Source organism: Pan troglodytes, chromosome 3, assembly GCF_028858775.2.
Source record: "Pan troglodytes isolate AG18354 chromosome 3, NHGRI_mPanTro3-v2.0_pri, whole genome shotgun sequence".
NCBI lineage: Eukaryota > Metazoa > Chordata > Mammalia > Primates > Hominidae > Pan > Pan troglodytes.
Genome location: NC_072401.2, coordinates 100,504,594 through 100,523,513, shown reverse-complemented (window position 1 = coordinate 100,523,513; position 18,920 = coordinate 100,504,594). Strand labels below are relative to the sequence as shown.

The 18,920-nt window shown below is 40.5% G+C and overlaps 1 protein-coding gene across 1 annotated transcript; it reads left to right on the top strand.

Moving 5' to 3' along the window:
• Positions 1-226: 226 nt before the first annotated feature.
• ADH5 (alcohol dehydrogenase 5 (class III), chi polypeptide) lies at positions 227-17,182 on the top strand. Its single transcript, XM_001166206.8, has 9 exons — positions 227-651; positions 4,132-4,233; positions 7,220-7,361; positions 7,884-7,971; positions 12,424-12,643; positions 12,795-13,055; positions 14,288-14,423; positions 16,629-16,767; positions 16,899-17,182. The coding sequence occupies exons 1-9, from the start codon at positions 640-642 to the stop codon at positions 16,921-16,923; spliced, it is 1,125 nt and encodes a 374-aa protein (XP_001166206.1). The 5' UTR covers positions 227-639; the 3' UTR covers positions 16,924-17,182.
• Positions 17,183-18,920: the final 1,738 nt, after the last annotated feature.

Here is an 18,920-nt window from a genome sequence, read left to right as displayed (position 1 = left end):
TCCTCCTTCCAAAGTTCTCTGCCCACGTTCTACTGTCTCCCCAAAATCCTACCTACCCTTCAGGAATTGCTGGAATGGGAGCTTGGGAAGTTTCAGCAAACTCCTCTCTCCTCCTTTGTGGCCCCTTTATTCCCAAAGCTGTGTCCTCTCCCTATGACGAGTCCCTTGAGGGGCTGTATCTTACTCCTTGTGTCTCCAAGCACACATAATGTGTATTAGGGGAGGAAGCATTCGCCTGTGGAGCACAAAGCTGTTGCAGGTCTCTTACTGGTTCTCAGGCGCTTTCAGTGAAATTCCCGTTCCCTCACCGTCCACATCTGTAATTTGCAAGTCTTATCTACGATAACTGCTGTAAAGTTACACGGGGAAGCCCTTTCCCGACAAAAAAACGAGTTCTGCAACAAGTCCGTCGGATTTTAGCAACGAAACCGGCGCCGTGCAGCCTCGCCGGCGAGTGCACTCTGGAACGCACAACTTAGCGGCACGCACCACAGCTCGAGCACCGCCCTTCCGGTTGGAGCCATTGCAAGCCCCCCCCCCGCCCCGCCCCCCTCGCTAGGCGCTCGCCACGCCCATGCCTCCGTCGCTGCGCGGCCCACCCCGGATGTCAGCCCCCCGCGCCGACCAGAATCCGTGAACATGGCGAACGAGGTAGGGCCCGCTGAGCGGAGGGCCCTGAGTCCGAGGGAGGGAGTGCATGGCATGGGACTAGGCTGCTATCCTCGGGGGCGCGCGAGGCTCGGCGCCCAAGACGGGATCTGGCTCTTGGTTCTGAAACTGGGCCCCCGGCGAGCGGCTCAGAGGGGCAGAAAGAGAAGGAAGCTTTGTCTCGGCTCTTCAGTTGGGAAGCAGCTTTCTTTGCTGCTTCTGGGACAGTCGGAACGGGGTGGGGGGGTGGGAGAGCCGGAGAGTGGGGGGCAGGGGCTGGTCAGGTCGGTATCCCAGTGGAAATGGCTTAGGAGCGGCCACGCATTGCTTCTTACACGAAATTAAGTAACTCGCTCTGGGTCATTCTTGCAGCTTGCATACTTGGCAGAGCTGCAGCCAGATCCCGTGCTCCTAACTCCTAGGTTGCTTGTGTTGCATAATTGAGCCTACGCCTTAATTATTGTGCCTCCAAGGAGTGTATTTTGGAAAGACCCCTACGTCCCTTTCAGAAACATTTTCGAGCACTTAAATACCAAGAGATTTATATTCCCTCTAGTCCTCACGTAACAAACACCTCTGCGAGGTGTTATCCCCATCTTACCAAAAACTGAGGTTTGAGGTTGGTTGTGCTTGGTCACACCAACGATGGCGAGCTGGGATTCCGACCCAGGTCTGCTCCTCTATGACAAATTCATAAAATACAAATTAGACAGTAAAGAAAGGCAGAAATTACGAATAACATACTCAGTCTAAAGTTGCTGATTATTTTAATGTTTTGCAATTTTGGACATTTTCTAGTAAGACAAATGGCCTTAAACATATTGGAGTTTGAAAGAAATAAACTCTAAACAGTCTTTCAGACTTAAACTGGTAGTTGCTTTTCCTTATTACTGAGTGTCTTTATTCAGAGAAAGTGAAAGATTATAATTGTTACTATAGTTCAAATGTTGAAGTAGGGCCATTTCCCGCGGATTTAGAGTGGGGCTTTGTTTTGCTTAGAATTGTCAGTAAAAGGAAAAGGTTAGGCTCCATTAAGACATTTTTTAAAGGGGAGCAGGCCATCAAATTTAGTATTCTTGTTTCTTTGGATTTTTATGTTGCATAACTTAATTGTTAGTATTCTGAATCTGACTTGTGGAGTTGAAATTTATGGCACATTGAAGTGAAAAAGGTTCTAATGCAGTGTCTGATTCTTTGTACTATGAGATTTAATATCTGCAGTTTAATTTTTAAAACGATCATTTCCACATTTCCAGCCTCACCAATTTACAGAGGCCATTTCCCTCCCCTCCCCCCTCCCCCGCCAGTTCAGACGGAGTTTCGCTCTTTGTTTCCCAGGCTGGAGTGCGGTAGCGCGATCTTGGGTCACTGCAACCTTTGCCTCCCGGGTTCAAGCGATTCTCCTGTCTCAGCCTCCCGAGTAGCTGGGATTACCGGCGCCCGTCACCATGCTCTGCTAATTTTTGTATTTTTAGTAGAGACGGGGTTTTGCCATAGTGGCCAGGCTGGTCTCGAACTCCTGACCTCAGGTGATCCGCCCATCTCGGCCTCCCAGAGTGCTGGGATTACAGGCGTGAGCCACTGCACCCGGCCTACAGAGGCCATTTTTTATATCTCTATGTAGTTCACCTCTCCTTTCCCTCAACCGTTTGTTCTGTTGCTACCAATAACTACTAACTTATTTTGCAAAGCTATGCTGTGCCAAGGATTGTGTTAGGGACTTCATATTCTTTTTTTTTTTTTTTTTTTTTTTTGAGACGCAGTCTCGCTCTGTCACCCAGGCTGGAGTGCAGTGGCGCGATCTCGGCTCACTACAAGCTCCGCCTCCTGGGTTCACGCCGTTCTCCTGCCTCAGCCTCCCCGGTAGCTGTGACTACAGGCGACTGCCACCTCCCCCGGCTAATTTTTTGTATTTTTAGTAGAGACGGGGTTTCACCTAGCCAGGATGGTCTTGATCTCCTGACCTCGTGATCCACCCGCCTCGGCCTCCCAAAGTGCTGGGATTACAGGCTTGAGCCACCTCGCCCGGCCAGGGACTTCATATTCTTTCTTATTCAGTTCTCACAATCACCCTATATGTAGGTGTTTTATCACCATTTATAATTACCTTTTCCTCATCCTTCAGTATCCTGGTTAGAAGTGAAGCTCTCCCAAACCAAGCAAAGTTACACTCTTAACCTACTTTTTTTGCTTTCTGTATTACTTTGTGCCTGTCTCTTTAAATCACACTCTTTGTAATTATTAACTTTAAAGTCTGTCTCCTGTAAACCCAGTGGTTTACAACCTTTAGTCTGTCCACACATTTCTCAAGTGTAATGTAAACTAATTAGAACCTTTCTCATTACGTGTGATTCTCTCGTATTGGAGGGTATACTTGACTATAATCTCTAAAGCAGGTCTGTGTGCTATAGATATATTAGTCACGTGTAATTTTAAATTTTCAGTAGCCTCATTAAAAAGGAAAAAGTGAAGTTTTAATATTTTAATTATGTTAAATTACATTATTTATAATGTTGTTATAAATAAACTACCACTTCAACATGTAAGCAGTATTTTTAAAAATACTGTTGAGATATTTTTACTTTTCTTTGAACTAAGTCTTCAAAGTCCAGTTATATTTATAGCATATCTCAGTTTTGTTTGTTTGTTTGTTTGTTTGTTTTGAGACGATGTCTCGCTCTGTTGCCCAGGCTAGAGTGCAGTGGCACAATCTCGGCTCACTGCAACCTCCACCTCCCAGGTTCAAGCCATTCTCCTGCCTCAGCCTCCTGAGTAGCTGGGACCACACAGATGCGCACCACCATGCCCAGCTAATTTTTGTATTTTTGTAGAGATGAGGTTTCACCATGCTGGCCAGGTTGGTCTTGAACTCCTGACTTCATGATCTGCCCACCTTGTCCTCCCAAAGTGCTGGGATTACAGGCGTGAGCCACCAAGCCCGGCCAGTGGTCATTTTCTAGGAGCTCAGTAGTCATATTTGGCAAGTGGCTGCTGTATTGGCCGGTGCAGTTACAAGGGATATAGCTCCTCACTGTTACACTCCTAATCCTCCTTCCCACCCTGCAGTTTTGCACCAAGCCGGTGGTATTCAGAACAGCCTGAGCAAAAGAATTTCTTCAGGCATATGTTAAGCATGCAGATTTCTTGGACCCCATGCCAGACCTGCTGAATCAGATTCTCTCGGAACTTGTGTTCTTAACCTGCTCTTGCATATGCACTGTAGAGGGCCATTAAATATTTGATGAGTACAACTTTTTAACCAAAAGATACTTTTCTATCTGACCAGGTAATCATCTCAATTAAATCATTTTTAATGTATACTATTTGTGTGAAATCTAAAAACATATCACTTGGAAGCATATGTTTCTTTGTGAATCTGTGATATACTTTTTAAGATTAGCATTAATCTGTATCTAAATTGGCTATTAAGTAGTTACTTGTTTAGGAGGATAAACAGCTTATTCCCTTTTTTCCCCACTTCAGGTTATCAAGTGCAAGGCTGCAGTTGCTTGGGAGGCTGGAAAGCCTCTCTCCATAGAGGAGATAGAGGTGGCACCCCCAAAGGCTCATGAAGTTCGAATCAAGGTAATGATACATTTAAGGCACTGGGAAAAAAAGAGACACAATGAGGTCTCTGGATAGATGAGTAGATCTGAGATCTGCAGAGGATAAATCCCAAAGGACAGTGTCAAAGAAAAGGTGTTGAAAGTCATCCAGCCTTACAATCACAACATCCTTCTCTTATCTCTCACCTTTGCAGCATGCTTCTCCATCTCTTTTAGTTTTGATCTTGGGCTGAGCAGCTATCCCCATGGGTCACTGGATTATTGCAATTTATCTTCTGCAGTTTAGGTTTAAGGTAACTCTGTAGGATACTCATTTTTCTGCTGATTACATAACTTTAAATATATGCTGACACATTAGAAACAAAAGAAGAAATGTTACCAGAAAGGGGTCCTTATTCTGACCCCAGAGAGGGTTCTTGTACCTCACGCAAGAAAGAATTTGGAGTGAGTTCATAGGATAAAGTGGAAGCAAGTTTATTAGAGAAGCAAAGAAATAAAAGAATGGCTTTTCCATAGACAGAGCAGCAGTATGGGCTGCTCAACCGAGTATACATATAGTTATTTCTTGATTATATGCTAAACAAAGGATGGGTTATTCGTGAGTTTTCCAAGAAAGGGGTGGGCAATTCCCAGAACTAAGGATTCCTCCCCCTTTTAGACCATATAGGGTAACTTCATGACATTGCCATGGCATTTGTAAACTCATGGCACTGGTGAGATTGCCTTTTGGTGTACAAATGCACTATAATTAGCCTATAATGAGCCTTGAAGATGACCAGAGGTCACTTTCATTGCCATCTTGGTTTTGATGGGTTTTTGCTGGCTTCTTTACCCCAGCCTGTCTTATCAGCAGGTCTTTGTGACATGTGTCTTGTGCCAACCTCCTATTTCATTCTGTGACTAAGAATGCCTAGCATCCTGGGAATGCAGCCCACTAGGTAGGTCTCAGCCTTATTTTACCCAGCGCCTATTCAAGGTGGAGTCGCTCTGGTTAAAATGCCTCTGACAGAAATGGTCTTCAGTTTTGCTACAGCGACTTAAACAAGATTTGAGAAGAGGCTCCTGATTGAATAGAGTAACAAGCAAATGAAGTCAGCTTGCTTAGAGAGCTTTAAAATGCACCCACCCTGGCGGACAAGGGTAGGGTTCAGGGAATTCATTATTCTAGTGCTTCTCAACCTCTGGTGGCAGAGAAATGATGTTACCCTTGGAGAGAGGCATATTGTACAAGGTAGCCAGCTGGAGAGATCTTTGAAACCTTGGCATGTAGAAAACTTCATGTGTTTAGCATTCTACTACTCTCTACTTGTTTTGATATAAAATTAGTGCTTTAGAGTAGTGATCATTAACATTCTAGGAAAAGAGTCACAGCAAAAAAGAGCTGTGACTTGGAGTATACTTCCCCTACCATCTCACTTTCAAAACACACCACACATACTGGCTCATGCTCCCAAAGATCACAAATACCAGGTGGAGCAGACCAGGACCAAATAACGTCTTTTTATCTTTTTTTTTTTTCTGGAGACAGAGTTTCACTCTGTCGCCCAGGCTGGAGTGCAGTGGTGCGATCTCGGCTCGCTGCAACCCCTGCCTCCCAGGTTCAAGCAATTCTCCTGCTTCAGCCTCCCTAGTAGCTGGGATTACAGATATGCGCCACCACGCCTGGCTAGTTTTTGTATTGTTAGTAGAGACGGAGTTTCACCCTGTTGGCCAGGCTGATCTCCAACTACTGACCTCAAGTGATCCACACGCCTCAGCCTCCCAAAGTGCTGGGATTACAGGTGTGAGCCACCACACCTGGCCCAAATAACATCTTAAGGTCCTTTGCAACCCATACACAGGAATTTGAAATCATATAATAGTGTTTTTTTCTTCAAATTCAGAAATTAAGCTGACCGTGATTTTGCCACTGAAGATGTTTGTCCTGGATGTATTAAGTGCCCATACAGCTCAATGGGTATTCATTGTGCTCATTGAGCTGTATGGACACAATGAGTACAGCCGTCTTCCCTGCAAAACTGCAGACAGGTAGCAAAGATTGTTACATTGTAAGTGGATATATAAGCCAGGAGCAGAGACGCATAAATAGAAATACTCCAAGATTTTGCCTTTCTGTGCTTTTGGTGGCTTTAAAATATAAGTTACGGCTGGGCATGGTGGCTCATGCCTATAATCCCAGCACTTTGGGAGGCCAAGGCAGGCAGATAATGAGGTGAGGAGTTCAAGACCAGCCTGGCCAGCATGGTGAAACCCCATCTCTACTAAAAATATAAAAAAATTAGCCAGGCCTGGTGGTACGCGCCTGCAATCCCAGCTACTCAGAAGGCTGAAGCAGGAGAATCACTTGAACCCAGGAGGCGGAGTTTGCAGTGAGCCGAGATCATGCCACTGCACTCCAGCCTGGGTGATAGAGCGAGACTCTTGTCTCAAAAAAAAATAATAAGTTACTTGAAAGCCAGAGAGATAGAGATAACAGGCTTATTTAAATAGAACTTGTATGTGGTTTGTAAAAAGGGAGTTGGTTCCTCTAAAAGTTCTGAAATTTGGTCCAGACTCAAGCAGACTGGCCTATTTCAGAAATAGTCATTACCTCTTTAAAAATCATATTTCCCAGCTGTCATGAGGAAACTAGAAGTGAGATGGATTCCACCTGTTTTGCACACAGGCGATGGTTCTTTCCATGCTTGAAGGCATAGTGCCCATAAAATGACCTTGTTTACCTTCTCTTGCTAACGCGCACTGAAAGGGGGACTAGATGTTCCCTATTTCGTTGCATATAAATGCACCATTGCTTTTATGTACCACTAAAAAATTGCTGCCAATTCTAATTGTTAAGATGCCATGGATTATAAGCACATGCTGATTTTGGAGAGGTTAAAATATGAAAGAAATGTGTCTTAGAGTCAATGAAATATAGTATTATAATAAAATGACTTTTCTTGTATCTGTACCTCTGAATTGCATGCACACATACTTAAACATTCGTTGTTTTAATGTCCTGATAGATCATTGCCACTGCGGTTTGCCACACCGATGCCTATACCCTGAGTGGAGCTGATCCTGAGGGTTGTTTTCCAGTGATCTTGGGACATGAAGGTGCTGGAATTGTGGAAAGTGTTGGTGAGGGAGTTACTAAGCTGAAGGCGGGTAAGGAGAATACTTGAACCACTTGTTTAATAATTTTGGCTTATTCCTATGGGGAAATGGTTTTTCTGATAAAACTACCCACTATTTATGAATAGGTATCATCTAAGTAGATTGTCAAGATTAAGTTGATTCCTCATCTGGGAAGCACAAATATTTGGATATTTTTTTCTCTCTGATTTTGCAGACTACTGTTTTTGTGAAACTTTTCTAAGTACATTTCCAAAACCAATTTTGGCATATTAAGCAAGAATTTTTAGAGATGCATCAATGAAGCAGGATTTTGAAGCATATAACTTCATTGTTCTTCAGTTATTGTTTAAAGAGTTTCATTTAGATAAAAATATTGAAACATACTTTTTGCATGGTCAGACAGTATCTGAATGATGTTACCTAGGTAAAGTTCTAAGACTTGAAGTTTTTAACTTTGCAAAGCCACATCAGTAGACAGGAATTTGCAAGGGCTGATGTTTTCATTTAGAAATAGATACTACCTATTCAGGATGTCTTTGCATTTGTTTCCAGGTGACACTGTCATCCCACTTTACATCCCACAGTGTGGAGAATGCAAATTTTGTCTAAATCCTAAAACTAACCTTTGCCAGAAGATAAGGTTAGTATCTTTTTATGTTCTTCTTAAAACACAAGTGCTGCGGGATAATTAAGGAATCACAGAGACCGAGGGGTTGAGGAGGAATTATTTAATAATTTAGGTTCATCAACCCAGTCGGATTAACGTCCAAAGGACTGAGTCCCGAACAAAGAGTCAAGCTACCTTTTAAGCATTTCGTGGGGTAGGGGGAGACCTTTGTAGGGGGGAGCATATTACAGAAGCAAGAAACAAAGACAGTTATTCAACTGAGACATGCATTACATCATTTCTTATTTTTCAAGGAACAACGTGTTTTATGATTTGAGATGATCTGTCTAGTGACCTTGCAGCTGCACAGCTAGAGAAAGAGTCTTCACAATGCCTGGGAAAGGGAGAGATAAGGCTCACTAGCCACAGAAAAACAGGCAGTTAATTTTAAAGGACTCCAGCTCTTTCTCTTCCTCAGGGGGAATTGGGTTTTCTTACATACAACTGAGTTTTTGCTTACACATTCTTTAATTTCTTTTAATTCCTGTTCCACAAGGTCATATTAACAATGATAAGAATAAATAATTGTGTGGCAGTTTATGTAGTGCATTGTACATCAGTGGTTTCATTCCATCTTTATAACAACCTCACTACTATCCCCATTTTCACAGATGAGAGAAGACTCAGAAATTAAGAGGTTTTGACACAGAGAGGGTGCCTGCGCACAGCAACAGCCTTCTCTACCATTTGCGGTTTTCTGCCTAATTGTGCAACTGAAGAAACATTTATTTTTCACATGAGGAAATGTGTAGCTTGTAGAGGTGGCTGATTTAAGTAACTTGTGCAGCTCTCAAGGGGTGTCTGCATTCTGTCTCCTTTCTACCCCATAAAAGAAAGAAGCGGGGGGATGTGAAGAGACCAGGGGAGTGACTCCACCTTATGCCTCACCCTGGTCTCATCTTGCCCAGCTGTGGTACCCTATGTTAACCTTGGCTGGTCTTCACAAAGGTGACTGGACCCTGGGCCCTCCCTGTCCCAGGATCCCCTAACCCCTGCCCCAGAATGGTTTGTCATAATCTGGAAATTTGTTGAACAAAATGTTGGCTCATTTTTCTTTCAACTCCTTTATTTTTCATTGAACAAATCTCTGCTTTTGAAGAGTTGAGGTTATCTGCTATCTTTTTTTCTTTTCTCTCCCTCCCTCCTGCTGCAAAGAAAAGAACCAATAAGTTTTAGGGATTTTTGTGTGTATAGACATTGTCATCCAGATGTAACTTGCTTTGAAGCAGTGTTTCCGTTGTGAGTGTCTCTTGCTGTAAATATTTGTTCTTATTTTTGTGAATTCAATACTGTGTACCATTGTATTAATAGTAACTTTTTATAAAGCAAACCATAAATATACTGACTTTTCTTACAGATAAAAGAGAAACTAAAGGGGTGTGCCCAGTATCACCAGCCGTTAAGATATAAAACAGAATTTTCTGTACCCATTCTCTTCACATAACAGCAGGCTAAATTTGCCAAACCATGTAGTAAGGAAAGACATGCTTCTGAGATTAAACGAAATCATTTTTATGAACCATTTTACTGCCCAGTAAGTGAGAGTAATAAAACTTACCCACTAAGGCTGTTAGGAAGACTGCAGGAGATAACCTAACTCCTTGACACAGAAAAGGTAGTTGTTTTTATTGTACTAGGTAACAACACTGAAAGAACTACCTCTTTGAGGAAATTCAAGATCCCCTTGTGTGTGTTCAGTTTTTTTTTTTAATTGAAGTAGAGCATGCATATTATAAAGCACTTAAGGTGTATAGATCTTAAGTGTACAGCTCAATGAGTGATTATGTATATAAACACCTGTTGATTTGAACGTCACCCAGATCAAGATAGAGAACCCTGCCAGCACCCGATAAGCTCCCTCATGTCCCTTCCAAGTCAGAACCTACCTCCCTCTTAGGTAACCACTGTCCTGATTCCTTTCACTGTGACCTTGTATAAATAGAGTCATGCAGTGCATGCTCTTTTGTCAGGTTTCTTTTTTTCATAATGTCTGTGAGATATATCCAAGCTGCATATGCGTCAGTAGTTCCTTTTTGTTGCTCTGTCTTAATCCATTCAAAATACCAATATTGATCCATTCTCCTGTTGATGGACATTTAGATTACTCCCAGTTTTGGGTGGTTACAGTTAATGCTGCTAGGAACATTCTTATTTATACATGTCTTTTGATGGATATAGGCATTGCTTTCTCTTGAGCATTTTCTTGAGATTATAATTGCTGAGTCATAAGATATGCATCTACAGCTCTCTCGTGTACTTGTACCAGTTTACACTTGCACCAGCATTGTATGGGAGATCCATTTGTTTATAATGCCATTGACAAAATTAGATTATATTTTTGGAAAACAAATTTCCATTTATTTTATAAAGCAAATCCAGTTACTTTGGTAAAACCAGAACCAAAAACAAAAAAATCTAATCACTTTGAAAGAGAATTTTAAACGCAGTCTGAAAGATTTTGCAACACATCAAATATAATAGTGGTGATGGGTTCTTTGTGATTGTAACCATTTAAATTCTTTCAAAGCATAAAATGTATTCCACATCACCTTTTGTTCAAGAAACTCCTCTGGAATACAGTGATTTCTCACATTAAGGAAGGCTAAACAAACTTAAATTGTTCTCATTAAGATATAGCAGTTATTTTTAGTTGGGTGCAGTGGATCACACCTGTAATCCCAGCCCTTTGGGAGGCTGAGGCAGGTGGTTCACTTGAGTCCAACAGTTAGAGAACAGCCTGCACATCTTGGTGAAACCCCCTCTCTATAAAAAATTTAAAAAATTAGCTGGGCTTGGTGGCACGTGCTTGTGGTCCCAGCTGCTCAGTGGCTGTGGTGGGAGGATCACGAGCCCTGGAGGTTGAGGTTGCAGTGAGCCATGATGTGCCACTGCATTCCAACCTGGGCGACCGAGTAAAACCCTGTGTCAAAAAAAAATTCTTTTTGATGGAGCTTTGTCACCTGTTCTTTGTTTCTGGTCATATTTATTTTTCTCTCAAAGGAAATGTATTTGCTCTTGAATCTAGAGACAGTCCATTTTCTCTTCATCTGTATTTATTCATATGTATGTTCAAAAGAGTTTAAGAGTATACATCAAATTATAGTGTTCAGCCTGGGCAACATAGTGAGACCCCGTCTCTATGCCCCTGTAGTACCAGCTACTTGGTACTGAGATGCAGGAGGATCACTTGAGCTCAGGCAATCCTCCTGCCTCAGTGTTCAACGCTGTGGTGAGCTATGCACTCCAGCCTGGGCTGTCTCAAAAAAAGCAATTATAGTGTTTATTTTATTTAAAATAACATAATTACTAAACATCAGTTCTGTGCCAGACACAATGCTAAAGCCTCATATAACATCTCATTAGACTTTTATAGCAATTTGTAAAGGAAGTTACCTATGTTTCTCAGCATTTTCTAGTGAGAAAATGAAGGCATAAAGATTAATTAACTTGCTCAGATCACACAGGATTTGAACCCAAGTGCTCTGACTTTAGGGTGGGTCCTCCTAAGCAAGATGTTACATCACCTCTGTTTAGAATAGCAAAAGTAATTTTTGTTACCATTTATTATATCAGTGGCCTTTGTAAGCTTTTTGGGTTTTTCTTTCCTATTGGTGTAACCAAGTCACAGGCAAAACAAAGTGAAGAAGTAATTTAACTTGCATTATTGAGGACTGATAGTTACACTTCAGAAAAATGCCTCCTGAAAGATATAAATTAGCCAGTTTGGCCATCTGTTTTCATCAGCTGATCTGGTTAATGGTTTGTAATCTCTACTTGCATAGATACTGGTTTTGGCTTTATCCTTTATGATGTTATATTTGCTCACAGAGGTTGTTTTATTTTTTTTTATTTTTGAGACAGGATCTCATTCTGTCACCCAGGCTGGAATGTAGTGGCACAGTCATGGCTCACTGCAGCCTCAAACTCCTGGGCTGAAGTGAACCTCCTGCAGGCACGTGCTCCGCTACACCTGGCTAATTTTATTTTTTGTAGAGATAGGGTGTTGCTATGTTGCCCAGGCTACTCTTGAAATCCTGGCTTCAAGTTGTCCTCCTGTCTCAACTTTCCAAGGTACTGGGATTATAGGAGTGAGCCACTGCACCTGGCCCACCGTTTTAATGATGGGATTTTAAAATAATTCCATCTGATCCATAAGTTGTACCTCTTAAAATGAGTTCAATATTCTGACAGTATGATCTAGAAGGATAGTGAATATTGGAAAAGATGGATAAGATTATAAATATCTTATAAATTTCCTTTATAAGGCATTGCTGCAAGGTGCTAAATTACTAATGAATATATTTGAAATTGTAGTTTACAACACTTTCTTAATATTTACTGGTCATTATTTTTAAAACATTTCTTTTTCCTGTGGGTTTTAAGAAACCTAATTCCAACTTGCCTTTTTCCTTTTTTTTTCTTTAGAGTCACTCAAGGGAAAGGATTAATGCCAGATGGTACCAGCAGATTTACTTGCAAAGGAAAGACAATTTTGCATTACATGGGAACCAGCACATTTTCTGAATACACAGTTGTGGCTGATATCTCTGTTGCTAAAATAGATCCTTTAGCACCTTTGGATAAAGTCTGCCTTCTAGGTTGTGGCATTTCAACCGGTTATGGTGCTGCTGTGAACACTGCCAAGGTAAGAGACTGACTTGGGTTTTTTGCTTCTGCCTTCTAATTTAATTCAGTGAAACTTTCCTGGAATAGTGAAATTGGCCGATCTGTATGAAACCCAGTGATTCTCTTGACTCTGGTAGAATGAGTACTTTATAAACTTTCTTTACTCCTAGGTGGAGCCTGGCTCTGTTTGTGCCGTCTTTGGTCTGGGAGGAGTCGGATTGGCAGTTATCATGGGCTGTAAAGTGGCTGGTGCTTCCCGGATCATTGGTGTGGACATCAATAAAGATAAATTTGCAAGGGCCAAAGAGTTTGGAGCCACTGAATGTATTAACCCTCAGGATTTTAGTAAACCCATCCAGGAAGTGCTCATTGAGATGACCGATGGAGGAGTGGACTATTCCTTTGAATGTATTGGTAATGTGAAGGTCATGGTGAGTATGGGCTTCATTCCTTTTTAGTTTATGGAACTGCTTTTTTTGAAGTGCAGTTTTAGATTAAAAATTGTTTTGTTTTGGCAAAGGAAAAGTCTCTTAATAAGAATTATTCTAGTGAAAGAAGGGGAAAATATCTATTTGAACTACAATGGGAAATGATACAAGAACAGCTCAGGGAAGGATGAGAAAAGATGTTACTTTGCCTTTCAATGCCTGCTAAGTGCATGTCTCATGAAATGAAAAGACAGAATAAAGCAGTTGTGCAGAGCATGATCTTTGGAATCAAATACACATCCACTTACTAACTCAGTGACCCTGAACAAACAGCTTCTCTCAACCTCAGTTTCCTCATCTGTAAAATGCAGGTACAGGTTGAACATCTATCCCTAATCCAAAAATCCAAAATGCTCCAAAATCTGAAACTTTGAGCACCAACATGATGCTCAAAGAAAATGCTCATTGGGGCATTTCAGATTAGGAATGCTCAGCTAATAAATACGATGCAAATATTCCAAATCCGAAAAAACCCAAAATTCAAAACACTCTGGTCCCAAGCATCTCAGATAAAAGATAATCAACCTGTAGTAACAACACCTACTTAAACCTACATAGACACTCAGTAAAAGTATTACTATTAATTCTGCTGCCTGCTTTTTAAAATTAAATCTTTTAGAGTTTTGAACTACAGTTTACTTTTTAAAATAGAAAGCAAATAAACACTTCAAATTATTTTAATTTATGTTAATATTTAACCAGGTTAATTTGTTAAAATAAATTGTTCAGGCCGGGCATGGTGGCTCACACCTGTAATCCCAGCATTTTGGGAGGCCAAGGCAGGTGGATACTTGAGGCCAGCCAGGGCAACATGACGAAACCCCGTCTCAACTGGAAATACGAAAATTAGCTGGGTGTCGTGGCGCACGCCTGTAATCCCAGCTACTAGGGAGGCTGAGGCACGAGAATCACTTGAACCCAGGAGGTGGACATTGCCATGAGCCGAGATCATGCACTACACTCCAGCCTGGGTGCCAGAGGGAGACTCTATCTCAAAAAAAAAACAAAAAAAAAAAAAATAAATTGTTCAATAACATTGAGCTCACTAAATGTTAAGTTTGGCCTTTTGTTGCCATTATCTTTAAAAACTATGCCATCTCTAGAAGTTTCGCCAGCAGTTGTTCTCAGGAAAATGCACTGACTTCTGTGATTTGGTCATATCTCTGTGCCTGCAGAGAGCAGCACTTGAGGCATGTCACAAGGGCTGGGGCGTCAGCGTCGTGGTTGGAGTAGCTGCTTCGGGTGAAGAAATTGCCACTCGTCCATTCCAGCTGGTAACAGGTCGCACATGGAAAGGCACTGCCTTTGGAGGTAATTCGATGGATGAGATGACTGCATTTTCTCTTTTGTTATTTGCATTGGCAGATGTTTAATCCCAGCCACCTAATTTTTTTTATATTAACAAGAATCTTCATGAGTTCCTTCTCATTATAAGTTGTTGCATGCAAGGCTGTTTTATTAGAAGGGATTCAGACTCAATCACTATTTACCCCTGGGACTTGGGGGGGAGGGTGGTGCTCACCTCCTGAAACATAGGACCACTTGGTGCATATTCTATAAAAGAAAAATATCAATATTCTGATAGTGAGGAAGTAGTTATGGGTATAGCAGGGGCAGGAAGTTGATTGCAAAGTAAGCAAACAGCAGTATCAGCCATGGTGTGTTTCTTGTGGACTCAAGTAGCTTGTTACATTTTTATTCATTTTTCCAGGAGTGCAGTGATCACTGGATGTGATCATACATCTGTCTGATTTTAGCAGTAACCAATATTGAGTCTCAAACTGAAAATATTTAATTGGACAAAGCCTTATCATAAAATCAAAAAGCTGCTAGACTGATCATTTTTCCCTTTGTGATCCTAAAAAGTCCTTGGTGGTTTGGGGTTGCGGGGAAACAGTTTCTATCTTTTCCATGGTTGCTCAGCCAGAGGAGAGAAAAGATGTCACAACATGTTTGTATTTCCCAACAGTTGTGAATGAATGAGTCTAAAGTTTTTAAAGGGCTTTAAAAATATATATTTATATTTCATCCTCCTCCTAAAGAAAAAAAATCACATAGTGTGTGTTTTGAATGATCTGTGTTTAACGGGTTGTCTTTTAAGGTCCTCTACCTCATATTATGCCAGCTTTTTTGAAGGCCAGAAGAAAAGATTTGGAAAATATGCTAAAATGAGGGGTTTGGCCAAAATCTTCATTCTTTATAACTACAGAATTTGCCTTAGAAGATGTCAATCTGACTTGCCCTCCTCTTCAAAGCTCTAGATACATGTCACAGCAGAGTATCATAGAAGAAACTTTTTAAGCCATGTATGCTATTCGGGGGTATCATTTTGGAGTCCATAGCTGTATTTTAAAGGGCATTGTAAGCCTGGCTGATCCAGGGGGTCTTGCTAGTAACCTCTAACTGAAGCCTCATTCTAGCACATGCTGGTTGGGAAATTCATTGTATCATTGAGGCCCCTTGCATTGCTGATCTAAAAATAATAGAAGCTTTTGTCTAGAGAACAGGAGTGACTGTGGTCATCTCAGTTACCAGGACATTTAAAGGAGAAAGAAAAAATCCCTACCATTTGTGGGGAAAGAATAATTAGTGGAGAACATAAGAGAGGAGATTTGGAAAAGGCTCAAAAGAGGTTTGAAATATCGTTGAAAGCATCCTTAGAAGGTGAGAAGGCTTCTTGTTGATTGTATTCCTTCTTTAGATACAGTGAGAAATTGAAGCACCTAATTTTATTTAAAATCTTACCATTTAGTCGGGCCTGGTGGCTCACGCCTGTAATCCCAGTACTTTGGGAGGCTGAGGCGGGCGGATCACGAGGTCAGGAGATCGAGACCATCCTGGGTAACATGGTGAAACCCCATCTTTACTAAAAATACAAAAAATTAGCTGGGCGTGGCGGCAGGCGCCTGTAGTCCCAGCTACTCGGGAGGCTGAGGCAGGAGAATGGCGTGAACCTGGGAGGCAGAGCTTGCAATGAGCTGAGATCACGCAACTGTACTCCAGCCTAGGCAATAGAGCGAGACTCCGTCTCAAAAAAAAAAAAAACAAACAAACTTAGCATTTAGCTAAAGAGTTCTACTTCATTTTTCAGTTTCATAGTTTTCTCTTCTGATATGCTATCCCTATTTCATTGTTAAATTTAAAACCAAGGAAATAAAGTCCTGTATTAGTTTTTTTCTTCCTTGAATATCATGATTATAGAAATCTTTGCTGATGTGGACCTAAATAAACTTGTTGAGACTTCCAGAGTTCTGTCCTGGGTAGTTTAAAAGTCTCAATTGGCCAAAACTTTAATGAGGTTTTAGTAAATCTTAATACAGAGGAAGGAAAATTTCAAAAGTATTTACTTCTTCACTGAAAGGTGTTGGTCAAATTCATCTCCATGCTATTTTGGAGTTTCTCATTACTCTTTAACTCATCAAAAAATTCATTCTTTTAAATGCCTTTGTGTCCTCAGCTAAGTAACAAGCATACTGCAGAAATTTGTTGAATAAATTAATATGTGATTTCTTTTAGGATGGAAGAGTGTAGAAAGTGTCCCAAAGTTGGTGTCTGAATATATGTCCAAAAAGATAAAAGTTGATGAATTTGTGACTCACAGTCTGTCTTTTGATGAAATCAACAAAGCCTTTGAACTGATGCATTCTGGAAAGAGGTAAGCTTTCTCTTTATATATCATAGAATGTAATAATGATGTTGAGTTTGAGGGGATGGAGAGTCGAAAAACACAATTTTAGTTGTCTTAAAGGTATCATTTAAAACTTAGTATGTTGCTTCCTTTTACAGCATTCGAACTGTTGTAAAGATTTAATTCAAAAGAGAAAAATAATGTCCATCCTGTCGTGATGTGATAGGAGCAGCTTAACAGGCAGGGAGAAGCGCCTCCAACCTCACAGCCTCGTAGAGCTTCACAGCTACTCCAGAGAATAGGGTTATGTCTGTAATTCATGAATCTCTATAATCAAGGACAAGGATAATTCAGTCATGAACCTGTTTTCTGGACGCTCCTCCACATAAATAATTGCTAGCTTATTAAGGAATATTTTAACATAATAAAAGTAATTTCTACATTTGTGTGGAAATTGTCTTCTTTGTTTTATGCTGTCATCATTGTCACGGTTTGTCTGCCCATTATCTTCATTCTGCAAGGGAAAGGGAAAGGAAGCAGGGCAGTGGTGGGTGTCTGAAACCTCAGAAACATAACGTTGAACTTTTAAGGGTCTCAGTCCCCGTTGATTAAAGAACAGATCCTAGCCATCAGTGACAAAGTTAATCAGGACCCAAGTCTGCTTCTGTGATATTATCTTGAAGGGAGGTACTGTGCCTTGTTCATACCTGTACCCCAAATTCCTAGGATGGCATCTGCCCTTCAGGGGGCACTAAAATGTATTGTTGAAACAGCATTCTGGGCTTAAATAGGTGTATGTGTGTGTTGGTTGTGACTGTACTATTTCTAGTATAGTGAACTACATACTGAATATCCAAGTTCTCAGCACCTACTTTTGTCAAATCTTAACATTTTGCCACTTCGAGATCACATTGCCATTCCTCCCCTCCAGAGGTAACAATTATCCACAATTTGATGTTTATCATTCCTGTGTTGTTGTACTTTCACTGTGTATAACCTAAACCATCTACTCTTTAGTACTGTTTTATATATTTTTAAGCCTTATACTTGCTCATTCTACAGCTTTTTTCACTCATTATTGTATAATTATATCTGAAGCTCTCGTTCATTAATTTTAGTCCTGTGTAGCAGAATTCAATTACGGGAACTACCGTAATTTATCTATTCTCCAGTTGAAGGCATGAAGTTGTTGCCAGTTTCTGTATTATAACACTGTAGTGGAACATTCTTCTGCATTGGGCTCACTGCGTGTTACCTAAGACATGTATCACAGAATAAACACATTTAGCCTTATAGACATTGCCAAATTGCTCTTCAAAGTAAATGTGAGTTTTTGTGAATTACATGAGTATGGAATGGTGTTTTATTATGACTTTAGTTTGCATTTTCCTCAATTCTCGTTAAATCCTTCATTCTAATGGACATTTTATTGTGAAGAACCTGTTCATATCCTGTGCTCAACTTTGTATTGAATTATTTTTCTCTGAATAATTTTTAGGAGTTCTTTTATTCTAGACATCAATCATTTGTCAGTTTTATATGTTGCAAATATCTTCTAGTCTATCTTGTGACTTTTCTTTTTACTTTATGGTATTTTGTTGAATAAAGTTTTAATGTAGTCACATAAATCTTCCTGGTGGTGGTAAGTAACATTTAGGTTATTTTATCCTGAGAAGTATAAAGAAGCAAACAAAAATGGTCCAGGATCTTACCATCCTGATAATCCTTGACATAAAAATAAATTAATGAATGCAATATACCTAAGGGTTAGAAAATATAAATTGTTAGGAAATTATATAATGAGAAAGAAAAGCTATACACCTGCAAAAAAATGGGTGATTACTGTTAAGTTTCTTACGTATCTTTTTAGGAGTTTCTATGCACACAATAGCATATATATCCTTTAAAATTACACAAAAGGAATACTATCAACACTACTCTGTGAACTTTTTTCTCCACATGATAACGTAGAGTTTATATCAGTGCATCACGTTTACCATGCAAATATCTTTTGGTTGGATTGATGCTATGTGCTTTTTCAATTTATTGATATGGTTTAAATGCTCCCACAGAATTGTGTGAGAGAGCAATATGTCATTGATTGAAAAGTGGGAAACAAACTGGTAGTAATGGTCAGGATTTCCCCTTTTCAGAACTTTGGTGCATTTGAAGTGCCTGAC